Genomic DNA, 15,616 nt, shown 5'->3' on the forward strand with positions numbered 1-15,616 from the left:
ACTGAAACCAGTCTGAAACACCTACATACAGAATAGAAGATTTAAGTTCAAAAATTTTTCCTCTTCAGATTTTTCTTTGCATATATATATATTCAGAACACATTTACATAACATAATCAAGTCATCTTCCTTGCTTTAAGTGGAGACACTGAGATTTCATACAAGTATTGAAATGGAGGACAGGCACCAACTGTGGAAAGATGTGTAACCCTTTATCTGCAGTATGAATTTTATTACGTTTACATATCGAACACAAAACAGAGCTGAGCTTAGATCACATTAGTACTTATTTTAGTTTCACCAGACGGTGAGACCACAACAAATTATGTATAGGTCAGTGCTCAAGCCTGAACAAATTTGGGGTAGTCAAGGTCAGGGCTAGGGCATGTTTGCTGAACACAAACATGACAGGTCAGTCACAATCCCACAGCTAAGATCACACCATGGTGCAACAGAACATAAGTTTGTGGCAGACAATTGCCCAGCTGAAAGGGAGGCATCTTCTTCTGTTGTCTCAGAGACTCTAAAAACGTAACAGACATATTTTTCTCTCCATGCATACTAAAAAAAACCTACCTAACCAAAATTCATTTTGGTAGAGTCCTACCTCAGAGGACTGGACAAGCTGAAAAAAGCATATCTGATGTTTTGATGCAAACGCTATTTTATCACTTTATCTTGCTTTTTTGCCTCTTAAGATGGAAAAGGCAGAGTGGCACTAAAAAAATTATTAAAGTAAAAATGCTTTTCCAAACTGCGTTAGTGTTTCCATAGCATCCATCTGGGAGATACGGCAGATGCATATGGACGGCTAACACAGTTCTTCAAAAGGTAAGAGAAACCTTAAAACAGAATTATGTTTTCACTGCCTGCCCAGTATAGCTCACAGACAGCTCTCAACCACATCTGCAGTATTGCTGCTGAAGCTGGACAGCATAAGCCGCACACATGTAAGTTTTAAAACATTTATAACCCAGGCCTGTGAAAACCCTATCAGCTCTTTTGAAGTCAGAGATCAAGCCCATACTTCAAAATCAAGATAACTTGGGAAATTCTGGTTCAGGTAGTTATATAGAAACATACAGTTAGTGCTGTGGAGTTTCAGTCACAGCAAAACAGTCACTAGAAATTGCGTTTCTGGTATCAGCAAGTCCTGGATCAAGACCTTCCTGAGATACTATTAGAGCTCTCAAGAGTAGCCGTTGGTCTGTCCAACAGTTACATAAAACAAAACCAATAATCCTATTTTTAAAAAAAATAATCAAAATTCATTAAGGTCTCTCATTCCTTCCTTGATAATTTTTCCAAACTCTACTTCTTTTCCATTAGCATAATATTTTTTCCTGAGGGGAACCCTGACCCTTTTAGAAATACACGAAAACTATGGTAACGGCAAGTTGGCTTTAGTTCTGTGTCTGCATGGTAAGAATTCATATTCTTACCACCTTACTGGGTGGTTTTTACTGGAGGTGTCCTTCAGTGCCCCACACCCCTGGAATGTACCCTTTGAAGCTGAGCTTGGTACACCAGTACCTGCCTGCCCTCCACAGCACAGCTCTAGGCACCACCTTCTTAAAAGAACAGCCAGTTATTTACTTACCTTATGGAGTGATAGATTTTCTCCTCAGCATTATCTCACCCATTCACCTCCCTGATGGAACTTTCCAGTATAATGCAAAATTTTTCAGTGATGAGAGACATTGAACACAAACAGGAGTACAACGATAAGATCAACGTCAAATTGCAGACACCATCATGGAGCTCTCAAGCTAATAGTGGGGGCTACTAAAACAAACATTGTGATACTACTAAAACTGCTGAGATGAGATTGGCTGAGATGTACCCCTCACTCTGAGGTGGAGGTTGCAACAGGACATTCTGTCTCTTGCATCTTCCTGGGATACACGTTCCCCCACCTTAATATTGTCTCCTCCTAAGACTTACAGACTCTACAGCTCTGTTCCAGGGTGCTGCCTGCTCCTACCCCTCGCAAGATGGACAAGTGCTATTACTGGAGAAGAAGCAAGATCATCTTTTCTTCAGTAGGAAAAATTTCTTCATCGAAAGGGTTGTAAAGCATTGGAACAGACTGTTCTGGGAAGTGGTGGAGTCACCATCCATAGAGGTATTTCGAAGATGTGTAGACGTGGTGCTGAGGCACATGGTTTAGCAGTGGACTTGGCAGTGCTACCTAGTTGGTAGTGCTGTCAGTTGGACTCTATGATCTTTAAAGGCCCTCTGCAACCTAAATGATTCTATGATTCTATTCTAATACTGAAGTAGAGAGGGATCAGCGTTAACTTGAAGTTTCTGATACGGTTTCATAGTAACCAGTACTCCAGTAGCTCCAACTCTTTAGTTTACTTTGACCATCAGTTTACTAATATAAAGTTATTTCACTCAGTGCATACAGAAGTTGCAAAATCAATTTGGATTAGAAAGGGTCAAAGTGATGCATAAATCCTATGTATATATTTCTATACAGAGCAGTGTGGTTTCTCAACAACTGCAAAGGGAAAGGCTTATGGGTTTGCGTAACTGCTCAGTTGTACTTAGGAGGACCTTCAAGAAATTCAGCAAATCAAACTGAGGAAGTGCCTCTTGAAAGGCTAAATGGCTGCAGTGACGGGTCTGCATACTCTTGGCATACTGAAGTAGAGAGGGATCAGCGTTAACTTGAAGTTTCTGATACGGTTTCATAGTAACCAGTACTCCAGTAGCTCCAACTCTTTAGTTTACTTTGACCATCAGTTTACTAATATAAAGTTATTTCACTCAGTGCATACAGAAGTTGCAAAATCAATTTGGATTAGAAAGGGTCAAAGTGATGCATAAATCCTATGTATATATTTCTATACAGAGCAGTGTGGTTTCTCAACAACTGCAAAGGGAAAGGCTTATGGGTTTGCGTAACTGCTCAGTTGTACTTAGGAGGACCTTCAAGAAATTCAGCAAATCAAACTGAGGAAGTGCCTCTTGAAAGGCTAAATGGCTGCAGTGACGGGTCTGCATACATAGAGCTATGTGATCAAACATCACTCAGGAACACAGGAAAGCAGAAAATAATTTTCCTCAATATGCCCTGATTTATTAGATATGAGAGCTCCTACACTCCCATGAAGCAGAACCCAGCCCTCATCTGAATGACAAGATCATCAGACCATGTAAACAGTCTCAAAATTGCAATCAGCTTCTCGTTATTGTGATTCAGGACAGATCAATTCAAAAAGGCAGCCAGGCCTGTAGCTCAATATTCCACCTGAAATACCAAAGGAAAATCAGGGAAGGTTCTTGATCCCTATCATCAGAAGAGAGCATGGGGACCATCAGTCAGGTCTGCCAAAGGCCCTTATGCTGGAAAAAACTGAACTGAAAAAACTGAACTGTTGCCTAACTGTAAGATCAACTCAGATGGGAGAACTGCAATAGAAGTTTACAACAGGGTGTTCTCTGCTGGCTCATCTACAAATTCAAGCAAGTAATTAGTACAATTAGCACAGACAAATATATCCATCCAAACACCATGATCTCCTCAAAGACTATGATAGAACATTGCCAGATTGAGGCATTACTATGTTGTCTCAGAGCAATGACAAAGATTTCATCCCTATGGGACGGAGAGGTCCAATGATCATCTCAGGAGAATATAGAGCAAAAGTATACGAGACACCTGGGGAAGGGAAGGGAACTCTCACACTCAAGCATTCAACCTAGAAGGATTCAAACAAAGACAACAGTCTGCAGAAGAGGTAAAGGGCAAGGACGGAGTAACAGAGACACAGAAATCTTCCAACTCACTTTCTCAGCATATTATTTTCTGGAACTTCACGTGGCAACATCAGTGTTGACTGTTACCAAGAAATTTCAGGAACAGAGATAGGTTAGCAGGAAGCAAAAATGAAGATTGCTATGAGCTCAGGCAGTTGGATGCTAGCAGTCACAGAAACATGCTTTTCTGTGCCTTGGCTCATACTAAGCACCATAATCTAATCTCTTTTGGGAAGCCCTGAGCCCAGCCAGGCTGACAGGCCATTACTATCTTCCTGGGCAGAATCATACTGTGCTACGTAATTGTAGACTGCAGCAGATACAGTCCTCTGTGTGTGTATGTTACACCTCCCTAGTGACAACAGACCAATCACATTTACTTTTTAGCAGCTCAGACATGTTTGAAGCCTGATGCTCCAGGGAATGATGTATTTTTCTTCAGAACAGATTATTCTAGGAAGTTGCTGGCCCATTTTAAAAGAACACACAGATGTGACTATAGGTAACTGTCAGTTTTGTTGGGGTTTTGTGGCATTTTGTGGGGGTTTTTTTGACTGATTTTTTTTTTTTTTAAACTAACAACTAGAGCCTGCTCCAGCCTCACCCATATTGTGGGTTCAAAAATGGGCACTCCTTACCTAGCTTTGCAGCCAAGGGAGTATATAATTTCTGATAACATAATAGCTGGCACATATCCCATCAGAGAAGTAGCTGCATTTCAGTGTTGAGCGTAGAATACTAGTCCTTCAGAAGAAGTAAACAGACATAGTGAGCCAAGGCTGCACAGTGCACTTCACATATCAAGAACAGGTCACAAACACAGAGGAGCTGCTGAGTACAAACACACGAGTTGCTCACCATTAAGTAACTACTGCAAAATCTGGTTTCTTAGATTTCAGATAATACAGTGTGATCCACAGTATTATCTGCTACAGTTGTTAGTATCTGGTTGTCACAGACCAATCTGCAAGTAATTTGGGGCTTTTGGATACTTCAGAGTGAGACCTAACCTGTGCAGAAGCTCCAAAGGAGGTTGGGGTGGATTTTTATATATTATTTTTAAAAGAGAGAAGGTTGTGATGGATTTATTCTACCTAGAAAATAATTCCTTCCTCCACAAAATAAAACCAGGCACAATTCAGTAGTATAAACCAACAGACTGAACTTTACTAATTCACTCTTCCTATAAGGCAATCGTTGTGTATTTTCACACACATACTCCTCATGTATTCATGTAGCCACGAGCAACTAACTCAGTTCCAGCTGCCACATTTGGGCAGAGCTTTCTCTGAAACAGAGATTCCAATTACATTTGCAATAATCTGATTACTACATCAGCCGTAACCTGGTTAAGAAAGGGTCTGAGAGATACCATTTTGGCAGCTGGGTAGAAGACAAAAGGGAGACATGCTTTTGTTATTTTAGTAACAGGAAGATTTGCAAACTGCAACCAGACTGTGTGACAAAATACACCACACTGGACCTCCGTGGGACAGTTTTACTGTTAAAAACACGTACAGTACAACTCCAAACAAGTTTAGAGAACTTACGGATTTGTAAAACTGCCTCACAGCAGCAAGATAGACCAACAAGATTTACTTACACTTTATGGTTGCTTTCTAATCACATGTAATTTAAAGATATGATCAGGAAAGCAATCCACTCTGTTATCAGTGAGCTGGCCAAAACCTGCTTTGTAACTTAAGACACTCAAATTGTTGTTTTGGAAGTACTTCATTCACATGTAGTATATGCAAACTAATTCATGCCAGCATTTCTGTTGTCACTTGCAATCTACCCCTCTATCTGCACAGCAAAGTTGCCATTAAATCTGTACCAGAACACCATTTCTTTTCCTACATGTGCCAGCACAAGATTACTAAAGTCAATGATATTTCACCAGAGAAAGAACAGGATCAGGTCCTTATTGTTCTTTCCATGCTTATCTGACTAGGCAGAACAAATCAAAGAGGAGACAGTCAAAAAAACCCTGCTAGTCTTAGTTTCTCTGGGGAAAAGCAAGCTCCAGATAAGCTCTGCCTCCAATCAACAGTCTGATTTTCATGAACAGCAATATGCTTCCCTTGGTAATTGAAATGGAGCAATTCTCCTCAAACAGCTTGCCAAGTCTCACCTCATTAACCTTTATGGACTGACCTCCAAAATTCCTTGAAGCTGAAATACAGGTCCCTCTTGCCTCTGCACAGTAACTGTTCGTCCCTGAGAGGTTGGGGAGAGAGGGAAGGCATTAGAGAGAGAACTGCTAAACATGCTAGAACTGGAAGATAGATACCTGTTTCCAGGCTGTTACTGAGGCCCAAACCTTCACAGGCTTCTGTCTCCTTTGCTGGCCCATCTTTCAGATGGCCTGCAAAGCCAAATTTGGATTACAAACACCTTCCCCTCCCCAACGCTTCTTTTAAGAGTCAGTATCATTAGCTATAGTGTGCTGCCCAGTACTCAAATAAGCATTTCCTAACCCACACTTGAAGGTTTAGCAGATTTTCTAACTAAAGCTTATTTTGCACACACACCCCCCCCTCAGGTCTGTTACTCAGGATGCCTACTCCCCATTCCACCCAACTCATTTTACTACCTTTGCTTACTCCTCAGTGAAACTTTCTGCTAGCAGTGAAAACCAAGCTGTCAATCAAGGAGCTTCTGAAGAACACATTACTTCACATTTTATCCAAATATTCAAAACAAAGTTATTAGACAAATGGAAGCACTTCGGAAAGGCGGTAGAGCAATTAATTCCACAAATTAGTAGACTCTTAGATTTCTTTGTCTCAAGGTTAGCTTCAGAGAGCACAACTGCAAGAATCAAAAGTAAAATGTTCCAGTTTTGCACCTCTGGAAGTCTGTACATAGGGTCATGTATGCTTATACTGAACAGTGAAAAGTTTCCACGTTAAAACCACAGATTTGTGCAACTCCTTTAATAGAGATGAGAAACAGGGGAGACCCAAGCATCTGATTCCCCAATGTATTTCACTGTCCATCACCTACATGCACAAGCAAATCACTTCATAAGCCATGGTCAGTGCTTATATCAAGCTAAAGACAGACCCATCTTCTCCCCATGTTTGCCTACTTCTCCACACAGCAATTAGCTTTACTCCACCAGCCCAGTCCCTTCATTAGTTCCAAACCCTAACCAATTCTACCATGCTCATCCCCATCCTCAGTTCTTCACTCCCTTGCTCACCTTTAGTTCTGCAAGGGAAAAACAGCTGAAAAGCCTTCACGTCCAGAAAAGGAAGCCAGTGCAAAAAAGTACCAAGACATCAGTTTTTTCTACTCCTCCTTTCTCTTCTTTTTCCTTCAGCCACCTAGAAAGAAGCCTCCATCTCAGAGGAGGTAGTGCGGTCGGGCAGGCAGTAAGCCCATGGATGCTCCCAACTCTCCCTGCCACTTCTCAGGACAGGACCACAATTTTTTACAAAACAGCAACTTCTCTGCATTTTTTCCACTGAAACCATTTGGGCAGAGGCTGACAACTGTGAAGCAGAATGGATGCACAGTTCATACACACGCATCAGTTCAACTGCTTTGAACATAACCAGTGGTTTTTCAGTACTTTGAACAGAGTCAGCAAAGACCATACGAGCAGCTCTCTGAGCCACAGACTTAATATTGTGGTTCCACTTGCTTACACATTTCCAGCTCAAATAAAAGGCATTACCATCTTGTTCTGTGGCATTCACTGCAATGCTTTAGGATCTAGCCCCTGGTACTCTGTAATAACACTGAAGTCACCTAGGTCCCAGTGTTTTGGCATACAGAACAGCATTCTAGTCTGGGGTTGTCACAATATGGATGCTGCATGGATATCCATATGGCTTGGTTGCAGCTTGGTCCTAGCCTTGAGTTCCTATAACACTCCCAAACTTCAAACTGGTACTGTATGTCACCTGCCCAGCCACAGGTCACTGCCTGCCTGGTAGGCCCTCATGCAGTGATGGCAGCTGCACAAAGACGGCTCATCTCTACCACCAGACAGACCACTTTTAAGCTGTTGGTAATCATGCAGGGATGACTAACAGCTTTCTACCTAACCCATTACTTGCAGAATTCATAGCTCTCTGTCTACTTACTCCACAGGAAAGCCAGTCCCATTTTGGTATCTCTGTCATGGACCACAAAAATGAGTTTCACACAAACAGATCAGGTGACAGGCGCACTCTCCAGGGGTTCTGAATACCAGGCAACTACTATCTGGATTGGTTTACTCTCTGATTTCAAGGGCAGGTGCTTTGTGATTGCAGAAGAACCTGAATGTCGGGGTGGAAGAACTCCATCATCTAGGGTGAACCTAAGAGAAGCAAAAAATCTATCTGCATGGCATTACTTATGGTAGGCCTGAGGTAAAGGTTAGGAGCTGTTTGTGGAAGAAGGAGCAAAACAAACAGGACTGCAGAGTCTGCTATAATCATTGGGGACATAAAGCAGAAGCTCCATAGATTCCACTGAACTCAGCTGGAGGGAAAGAGAAATCTGGCAGAGAAAGAGAGGGAGCCCTTCACTCCCCCAGAATAAGAGGGGAGTGGTAGCACAAGCAGCTTGATAATCTCAAAAGCCACTAAATCGCTGGAAAGCAGGGGAGGGGGGGAGTGGTGGTTAAACAGCATCTTGTCATCAGCAGTCCTTGGAAATCCACTGATCGTCACAGCAAAGGATTAAACACATTTAAAAAGTAATAGCAAAATGAACTAAACAAGTGTCAGAGAAAATTTAAACCTCACTCCTGACCCAACATAAGTCACAGACTAACAGCAGGACCTGTGGCCAGCAGCCCTTAAAATTAACAGGAGAGGTGCACGTTACGAAAGTTCCTACATTTCAGATCCTCAGATGGAAGAATCACTGCACAGTGGACTGAAGTCTGCCTTAGTTGCTCAAAGGAAAGTTGCATTTCTAAACAGCGGCAACAGAACTGGCATGTTCCCTCCCTCATGAGTTGTCTTTGTACTGCTACAACATCGCAAAGCACTTTTCAAACTACATCTTGTAAAATCCACAGAATACAATCGTGGGTGGAAGAAGTGCAGAATTAAGAAACTTGTCCAAGATATCAGAACATGCAAGTAATTCAGGATCAGCCCCTTGCAGAAACTGGTATAGAACAATGTCCTTCCATGACGACATATTGAATTATTTTGGGGACTTTAAAATTAAGTAGTGTCAAGGATTACCTTAAAAGAAGGAAATTCAGATGCTTGCTCATCTGGTTGGGCATTTACAGCATACAGAAACTGAAAAATACACAGCTCTAAGTAAGTATGTGCTCTAAAATGGCAATCTGCTCAGCTGAGATAATGGGAATACTGAGTCTTGCAGTTCACATGCATAGATAAATTCCAGCACTCTTTCCTCTGTCTACATCAAACTCACTAAAAATATAGAGAATGCTCCATGCTCTTCAGAAAGGCCCATTCAGCACTCCCACACTTAGCAGAGGCTAAAATAAGTAAAACTTTACTCCCAACGGAATTAAATTTCACATATCCTCAAACTGATCTTATATTGAGTATTATGGCTGTTGGTAGCTTTCTATAGAGAAAGCCTGGCAGAACTCTCTGGAGAGCACTAGCAATTCCTCTCAAGTGAGCAGAAATCACTACTGGGGAACCTTTAAGGAAGTAGCTTTACAGGTAAATATTATCTATATGGACTGCAGATAGAGTGCCCATGTTGTTATGCAAATAGATAAAGTGATTTCACACACAGAGCTATGAAAGAGCATGCACTGATTTTATGAAGGAAGCTATAAAGCCAAGCAACAATTCCAGTGTGCTCCTCAATTAACAAACTGTTACTAGTCAAAAAACTGACCCAACTGAGGCCATTGCAAGGCCTCGTCACTGCGTAACGGGACTATGCAACTGTCCCCTTGATCATAAGCAGAAATGCACAATGGGTGGCTTCTCTTGTGTCTGTCTGCAAGTAATGTTGAACAGTAGACAGAATTAAAAAAAAAAAAAAAAAATAGAAACCTTGTTCTTCCTCTGCAATCACAGTAAAAATACTCAAGCTTAATGCAAAGTTAAAACATGATTTTTTTTTTCCTATTCCCACTACAGGAAATTAGTGATACATAATTCATCCTAACATAAATATCTTTGCTCAGGCTCCATTAAGTACGTTTAATAGAAAGTACACTTCTTATCAAATCTCAACCCTGAAGCTCTCATTTTGCTCCTTGGGAAAAACTGGAAGCCTATTACCTTGGTCTGATTTAGGGTTTTTGATAACCCCAGAACCCAGATTCAAATTTTGGCTTGGATTCCATTCACTTAGGTGACCTCCTTCTAGTCCTTATTTTTTTTTTTTTTTTGTAATATAAAAGTAGGAAATTATCACTTCACTGTGAATTTAAGAAAGAATTTGGACAAAACAGCACATGTCTGCTGGTCAAGCTCAAGATGCACTGGGACAGCAGATCCAAACAGAAAGTTCACATTGCACCTGTCTACCCCACAGTCAGCATTATATTATTGCCAGAGTCATGCAAAAAGCAAAGCCAGCAAGCATACAAAAATCTGAATGCACAAAGAAGCCAAATACTATTGAACAAATCCCACTCGATGCTAATTAACATTAAGGCTGGCCAGAACCCGCTGTGATTCCAACTTGCACTCCCTGTTCAAGCAAAACTTCAGGGAAGCCTGGCAGAACCAGTGACTGAACCACAGGTGCAGGAAAAGCTGGCTGGATCAGTGAACTGCTTTCATACCACGTGGTGATGGAGAACAGTCCGCATCAGAGCATGAGAGTTGGGAATGGTAGCCAGCCAGCTAATCGCACCGTGATCTCTCGTGCCTTTTGTTTGTTTTATGAAAAAGAGGTTCTGCCAATTGGTTTCAAATCAAAATTCTTCCTAATCAGGAAAGAAAGAGATTTTATATAAAATGATGCTCAGTAGGAATTAATCAGAAACACAGTCCTCCTGAAAGCATAAGCCTTTTTGGTTAAGTAAAAAGTTGCCACCGATTAATGTGCAAGACAGTAATGATTAGCCATCTGGTGAAGGTTCCTGCTAAGCTTGCCATGTTACCCCCTATGCTGAGGAAAGCAGAAGGTGGATCAGTTACATTCTGTCTTGTCCTTGCCTGCAATTGTGTGGTCATCCTTAGGAACAAGACACAAAGCTTTCCAGCTCAACCAGTAATTGTAACTGTTCCGATTTTCGACAGACCTTTTTCTCTTTATTTTTTCTTTTTTAATCAATGCATCCCAGCTAAATTATTTAAAATAAAAATTATCTATTGCCTTTCTGAAAGCTGAATGTATCCTCAAGCTTTATCAACCTTTGTTACTTTTGCCCCTTTGTTTCCTTCTGCAAAAAATGCAACTGCCAGGAGGCTTCCCAGTCATCTAAAGAGCATCAGTAAACAAGAGCAGAGACAGATGGCTGCAGCTCAGTTTAAACCAGCACAAGATCCAGCCTCTCCCCTGCACTGCAAGTACTACCCATAAGATACAAACATATGCATAAATCCAAACAAGAATGCAGTAGTCCTAGATAGAAAACAAGCATGTATATACAATCTGATAAGGAAGAAGTCACTGTGAGGACAGGGTGCTGAGGTTTCATGTACAGTGAGCATCCATTACAGCCATACAGCCTTCCAGTAATACAATAATTGGATATAAGGATGCAGGGAAAAGGGGGTGGGAGGGGAGCAGGGGAGAGTTCCCCCTCCATTGTTGCTACCAAAAGTATTGCTGGCAAAAAACAATCAGCAAGGAAAGTAAAACCAGGCACCTCCTTCCAGCAAAGTTACTCTTCTGAGTGCTAATAAATCAAACTCACACAAGCTTAGAAAGTGACAACCTCTGTGACAGGCCTCCCAATTCACCTACTACTTCGGGAATTCACATTGACAAATAATATGTTAACCCCTTATTAAAATGGCAGTTTCAAAGAGAAAAACTCCTAAGATAAGTCATAGCTTTAGAATTATAGAAGTCTATCCAAACAATCATACTGAGGTTTTTTTTTCATTCCTGGATTTGATTGTTTTTCAATTACTGCCTAGAAGACTACTGGTGTTAGCACAAGATACTGTTTATATTATGTGCCTTGCCTTGCTAAAGAGATTCAGATGTTCACGTACAATCAATAAATCTATCTGAATCAACATAGTTCACTGCCTGTTCCACCAACTATAAATCCACTGCGATTCCACAGCCACACCTGCATGCCTGAACAGCTTACAGAAGAACGGGTTCAAACATTGCCCATTCTTCCCCAAACAAAAATTTTGACTGCTGAAATTAAACTAACAGCTCTCCCTCGGGGCTTCCTGATATTCCAAGTTCTTCCTTCACGTAGTGATAGCAGAAAGCTTCAAGAACAGGGTTGCACAATCATCACCTCCAATCAGCTCTAACTGAAGGATGACACGAGACAGAACGAGAAACTAGCACTCCAATTAATACAGACAGGAAAAAACAAGATTGTGGGAGCAGCATCATTATTGGTAAAACTCCAGCAAAAGCCTCAGGTTGTAGCATGTTGGCACTCTATCACCTCTGAGGTAGAGTTTAACTACTCCTCGGTGCAAGAATACAAAGGAGGGAATGATTTGGTGGTGAATACTGAACAGTATTCACCCTTTTTACCTCAGTGTTCACTCTGAAACTTTAAGAGCTGATTAACACAGCACTCTGTTGATCCTCTCAAGAGAAGCCTGAATCAACCCTTCTGGGAATCAAATCTGTATTCCTAAAGTGCAATCTGACGTATATTTCTGCAGGACCTTCCTAAAACAGGACAATTACAAAATAACCACGGACTTCTCACAATAAACAGTTGCCTGCTTAGAGCAATTCACCCAGGGTCACCTAGAAAACCTCTCCCATTCATTTCCATGATGCCATTTCCTGCTCCATACATTTAAAAGACTAAACAAAAAGCTGGTACACACCTGTATCCCCATGGAAGCAGCTGTCCTGGTGACATCTCCCAGAAGGCAAGTCTCCATCACTTGGCCAGATCTGTCCTGTTTTTCGTACCCCCACAATAGTAGCCTCAGACACGATGACCTGCTGCTGCCTGTGCCGTTTTTGAGACTGGGGGGTGGGTGGACTGCTACTGTCAAAGGACTGCTGAGAGTTCTGGGAGGGAGAACGGCTTTTATCCCGATACATGCGGTAAGTGGTGGGGCTAGGGGAGACATGGCTGGACTGCCCTGAAGAGAAGTCTTCCTCACTGGAGGTAAGGTTCTCATTAGAGCTACAATCAGGAGTATATCCTCCTCCAATATCTTCAAAACTCCTGGGAGAATAAGATCTCCTGGGCCACGTTAGATGTTTTTCCTGGTCAGTTGTGCCCTGATTTCGCAGAATAGGTCCTTTCCCTTCTCCTTCCCCCATCATTCCACCAACATAGATACTTTGATATGGCTGAAAGTCCATGGGCTGCCAAGGTGAGCGGTTGCTGCCATTGGCATTAATCAGGTTATCTTTGAGAAACCTGGGGTTCAGTTCAGCATCCTCATATTCTCCATCATAGCCAAAGCTGCTCTCCGAGGACCTTCCCCTGTAAGCAGGCCTCTGGAACTCGCTGAAGCTGGGTACCATGTTAGAAGGCAAGGAGTGCAAAGACTTTTTGCGTTCCATTTGCATGGCTTGGCTACCGAGGGAGCTTATTTTATCAGAAACATCTTTATCGTTGACCTTTACTAGACCCTTCTCATGATGATACTCCATGTTCACATAAAAGGGCTTTTCAACAACATCCTTGTTATCTCCTGAAGAATGTGAATTAACCTTTTTAATCCTCTCAAAATTTGACCTTAGGGCTGCCACGCTGGTGCTATTCCCTCTCTCCTTGGAAATAGGTTCAAATGATCCCTCCTTCTCAGCAGATCCTACCAGCCTGCGAGTGGAAGCCGATCTGTGTTTTGAAGGAGAGCCATCTGTATCACAGCGATTCTCCATATCTTCTACAACTCTCTTCAGTTTCTCTTCACCGTAGTACTTACACCTGTCCTGCTCTCCCTCTCCATGGTGGGGGCTGTCCAAAGGCGACAGGTCTGACCCATCACTCTGGGTAGACAGCTTCCGCAGGGAGGGTATCCTGGGTTTGAACTTTTCCTCCCCGTGGTGTGACTTGCTTTTTTCATATTCGTCTTGGTCAGCAGACTGGTGATGCAGGTCTTGGATCTGCTGCTCTGCACCCCCTTCAGGCAACTGAGAAGCACGTTTAAAACCCCATCTCTGTCTATCATAGCTTTTTTTCTCCTTTGCCAGAAGAGTCTGCAGGTAAATCATGCGGAACCTTTCCTTATTGACCTCCATCTCCAGTCTCCGAATAGATGCTTTGCACATCTCCAGCTCCTGTTCAATGTCTCCCACAGATTTCAGCTCCATTTTAGGAGGCTCAGAGTCTGCAAATTGTGCTTTCCAAGCCTCCACAAACCCCACAGGGTCCACCATTTTGCATACAGGAGTAAGTGGAGAATAGGGAAAGGAGGCTGGAGAGAGATAGGTGGAGAGAATAAACCAACCGGATCTCACATGTAGAAGCAGAAACAGCTCCGGCAGGGTCAACTCAATGCGTCTCTTTCACGGTCCATGCAGGGAAACCGGGAGGCAAACAGCAATCCTCGGAGCAGTCTCTCCTCCCCGTCGCCTTCAGCTTTTGCCGGCCCCAGCCCCCGTACCCTCGCTACTCTCTCCCCGGCATGACTGATCTTTTGCTAGCGAACAACAATGCTCCCACCCTGGCGATCCCACAGCACTTCAAAGTGGGTGGACAAAGGAGCAGGCTCGGGGCGGGGGAAGGAAGGTAAATATCGCCCCCCACCCACCCACCCACCTCCTGCCGCTGCCCTCCGCTGCGGAAGGGGAGGAGAGGGAAGGAGCCAGGCGCAGCGATTGACACGGCGCTGGGGCCTCTTAAAGGGGCAGCCCGGGCCGGCGGAGGGAGGCCTGTGCCCGAGGGACCCCGCCGGGCCTGGGGGGGCCTGGGCCCGGCACCCCCTTCCCCGCGGGGCCCTCGGGGGCGGCTGCCGGCCGGACAAAGGCGAGGTGTGCAGGCTCTCGGACCTTCACGGCCGCTCACACCTACAGCCACAGGCCTCGGACATCACCACAGAGAGACACGAAGAGCAAGAACGTATCCTACACATGTGCTCTGGGAGGTATCCATTCTTGTCCACACATCCACGCCCTCATATATTATGTATAAACACCATCTCTTGTGTTCACAGCAACGCTCTCCCCCCCGGGCACCGATGCAGCTCCCCTTCAAAGGTCACGTTTTCCCCCGCTAATGGGTAGGAGCAGGCTTGTCATTCACCCAGTCCTGCCTCCCTTGCCAATAAATGACAAGCTGGATTCTGAGATGGGCAACCAGTGCTCCAAAATCACTACCTTATTGACAATAAAAGTTGCTTTGTTCAGGCATTAGCCTCACTTTTGTCCTGTATATTATCCCAGCCCAAATAACTCCAGAGTTCCACTCTTCAGCTCTGGGTGAAGGGTGGCAAATGATTTAAACAGAAGCCTGGCTGCTGAGTATTACTCCCCAAATCAATCACAGTACATGATCTTGCTTAAGCCCTGCACCTTTCTAAGCCCTGCATCCTCTCCGTGTACTAATTCAACCTCTGAAAACGTGGTAACAAATACACCTCAAGTTCCGTCCTGCCTGTTTGGATGATAGGAAAAGGTGACATATATACACCTCATATCCCCCACAAACCTGCTGCTTTCATGTCTGCAGTGAGGTATATCTTTTCTGGCACATGTTACTAGAAAAGAGGGTGGGTTATAGCCCCAACAAAAGTCTAATAAAATCTTTTAAGAATGAAAAGCCCAATTCCACAGGAGCTCT

At 43.2% G+C, this 15,616-nt stretch overlaps 1 protein-coding gene across 1 annotated transcript in view; it reads right to left on the bottom strand.

Moving 5' to 3' along the window:
* Positions 1-14,571, bottom strand: part of BCR (breakpoint cluster region) — a 103,961-nt gene extending 89,390 nt beyond the window's left edge. Inside the window, exon 1 of the mRNA XM_014962840.1 lies at positions 12,702-14,571. Within this exon, the coding sequence (XP_014818326.1) occupies positions 12,702-14,214 (1,513 nt within the window). The 5' untranslated portion in view covers positions 14,215-14,571. The remainder of the gene's footprint in view (positions 1-12,701) is intronic.
* Positions 14,572-15,616: the final 1,045 nt, after the last annotated feature.

This window comes from Calidris pugnax, unplaced genomic scaffold (genome assembly GCF_001431845.1).
Source record: "Calidris pugnax isolate Ruff unplaced genomic scaffold, ASM143184v1 scaffold32, whole genome shotgun sequence".
Classification (NCBI taxonomy): domain Eukaryota; kingdom Metazoa; phylum Chordata; class Aves; order Charadriiformes; family Scolopacidae; genus Calidris; species Calidris pugnax.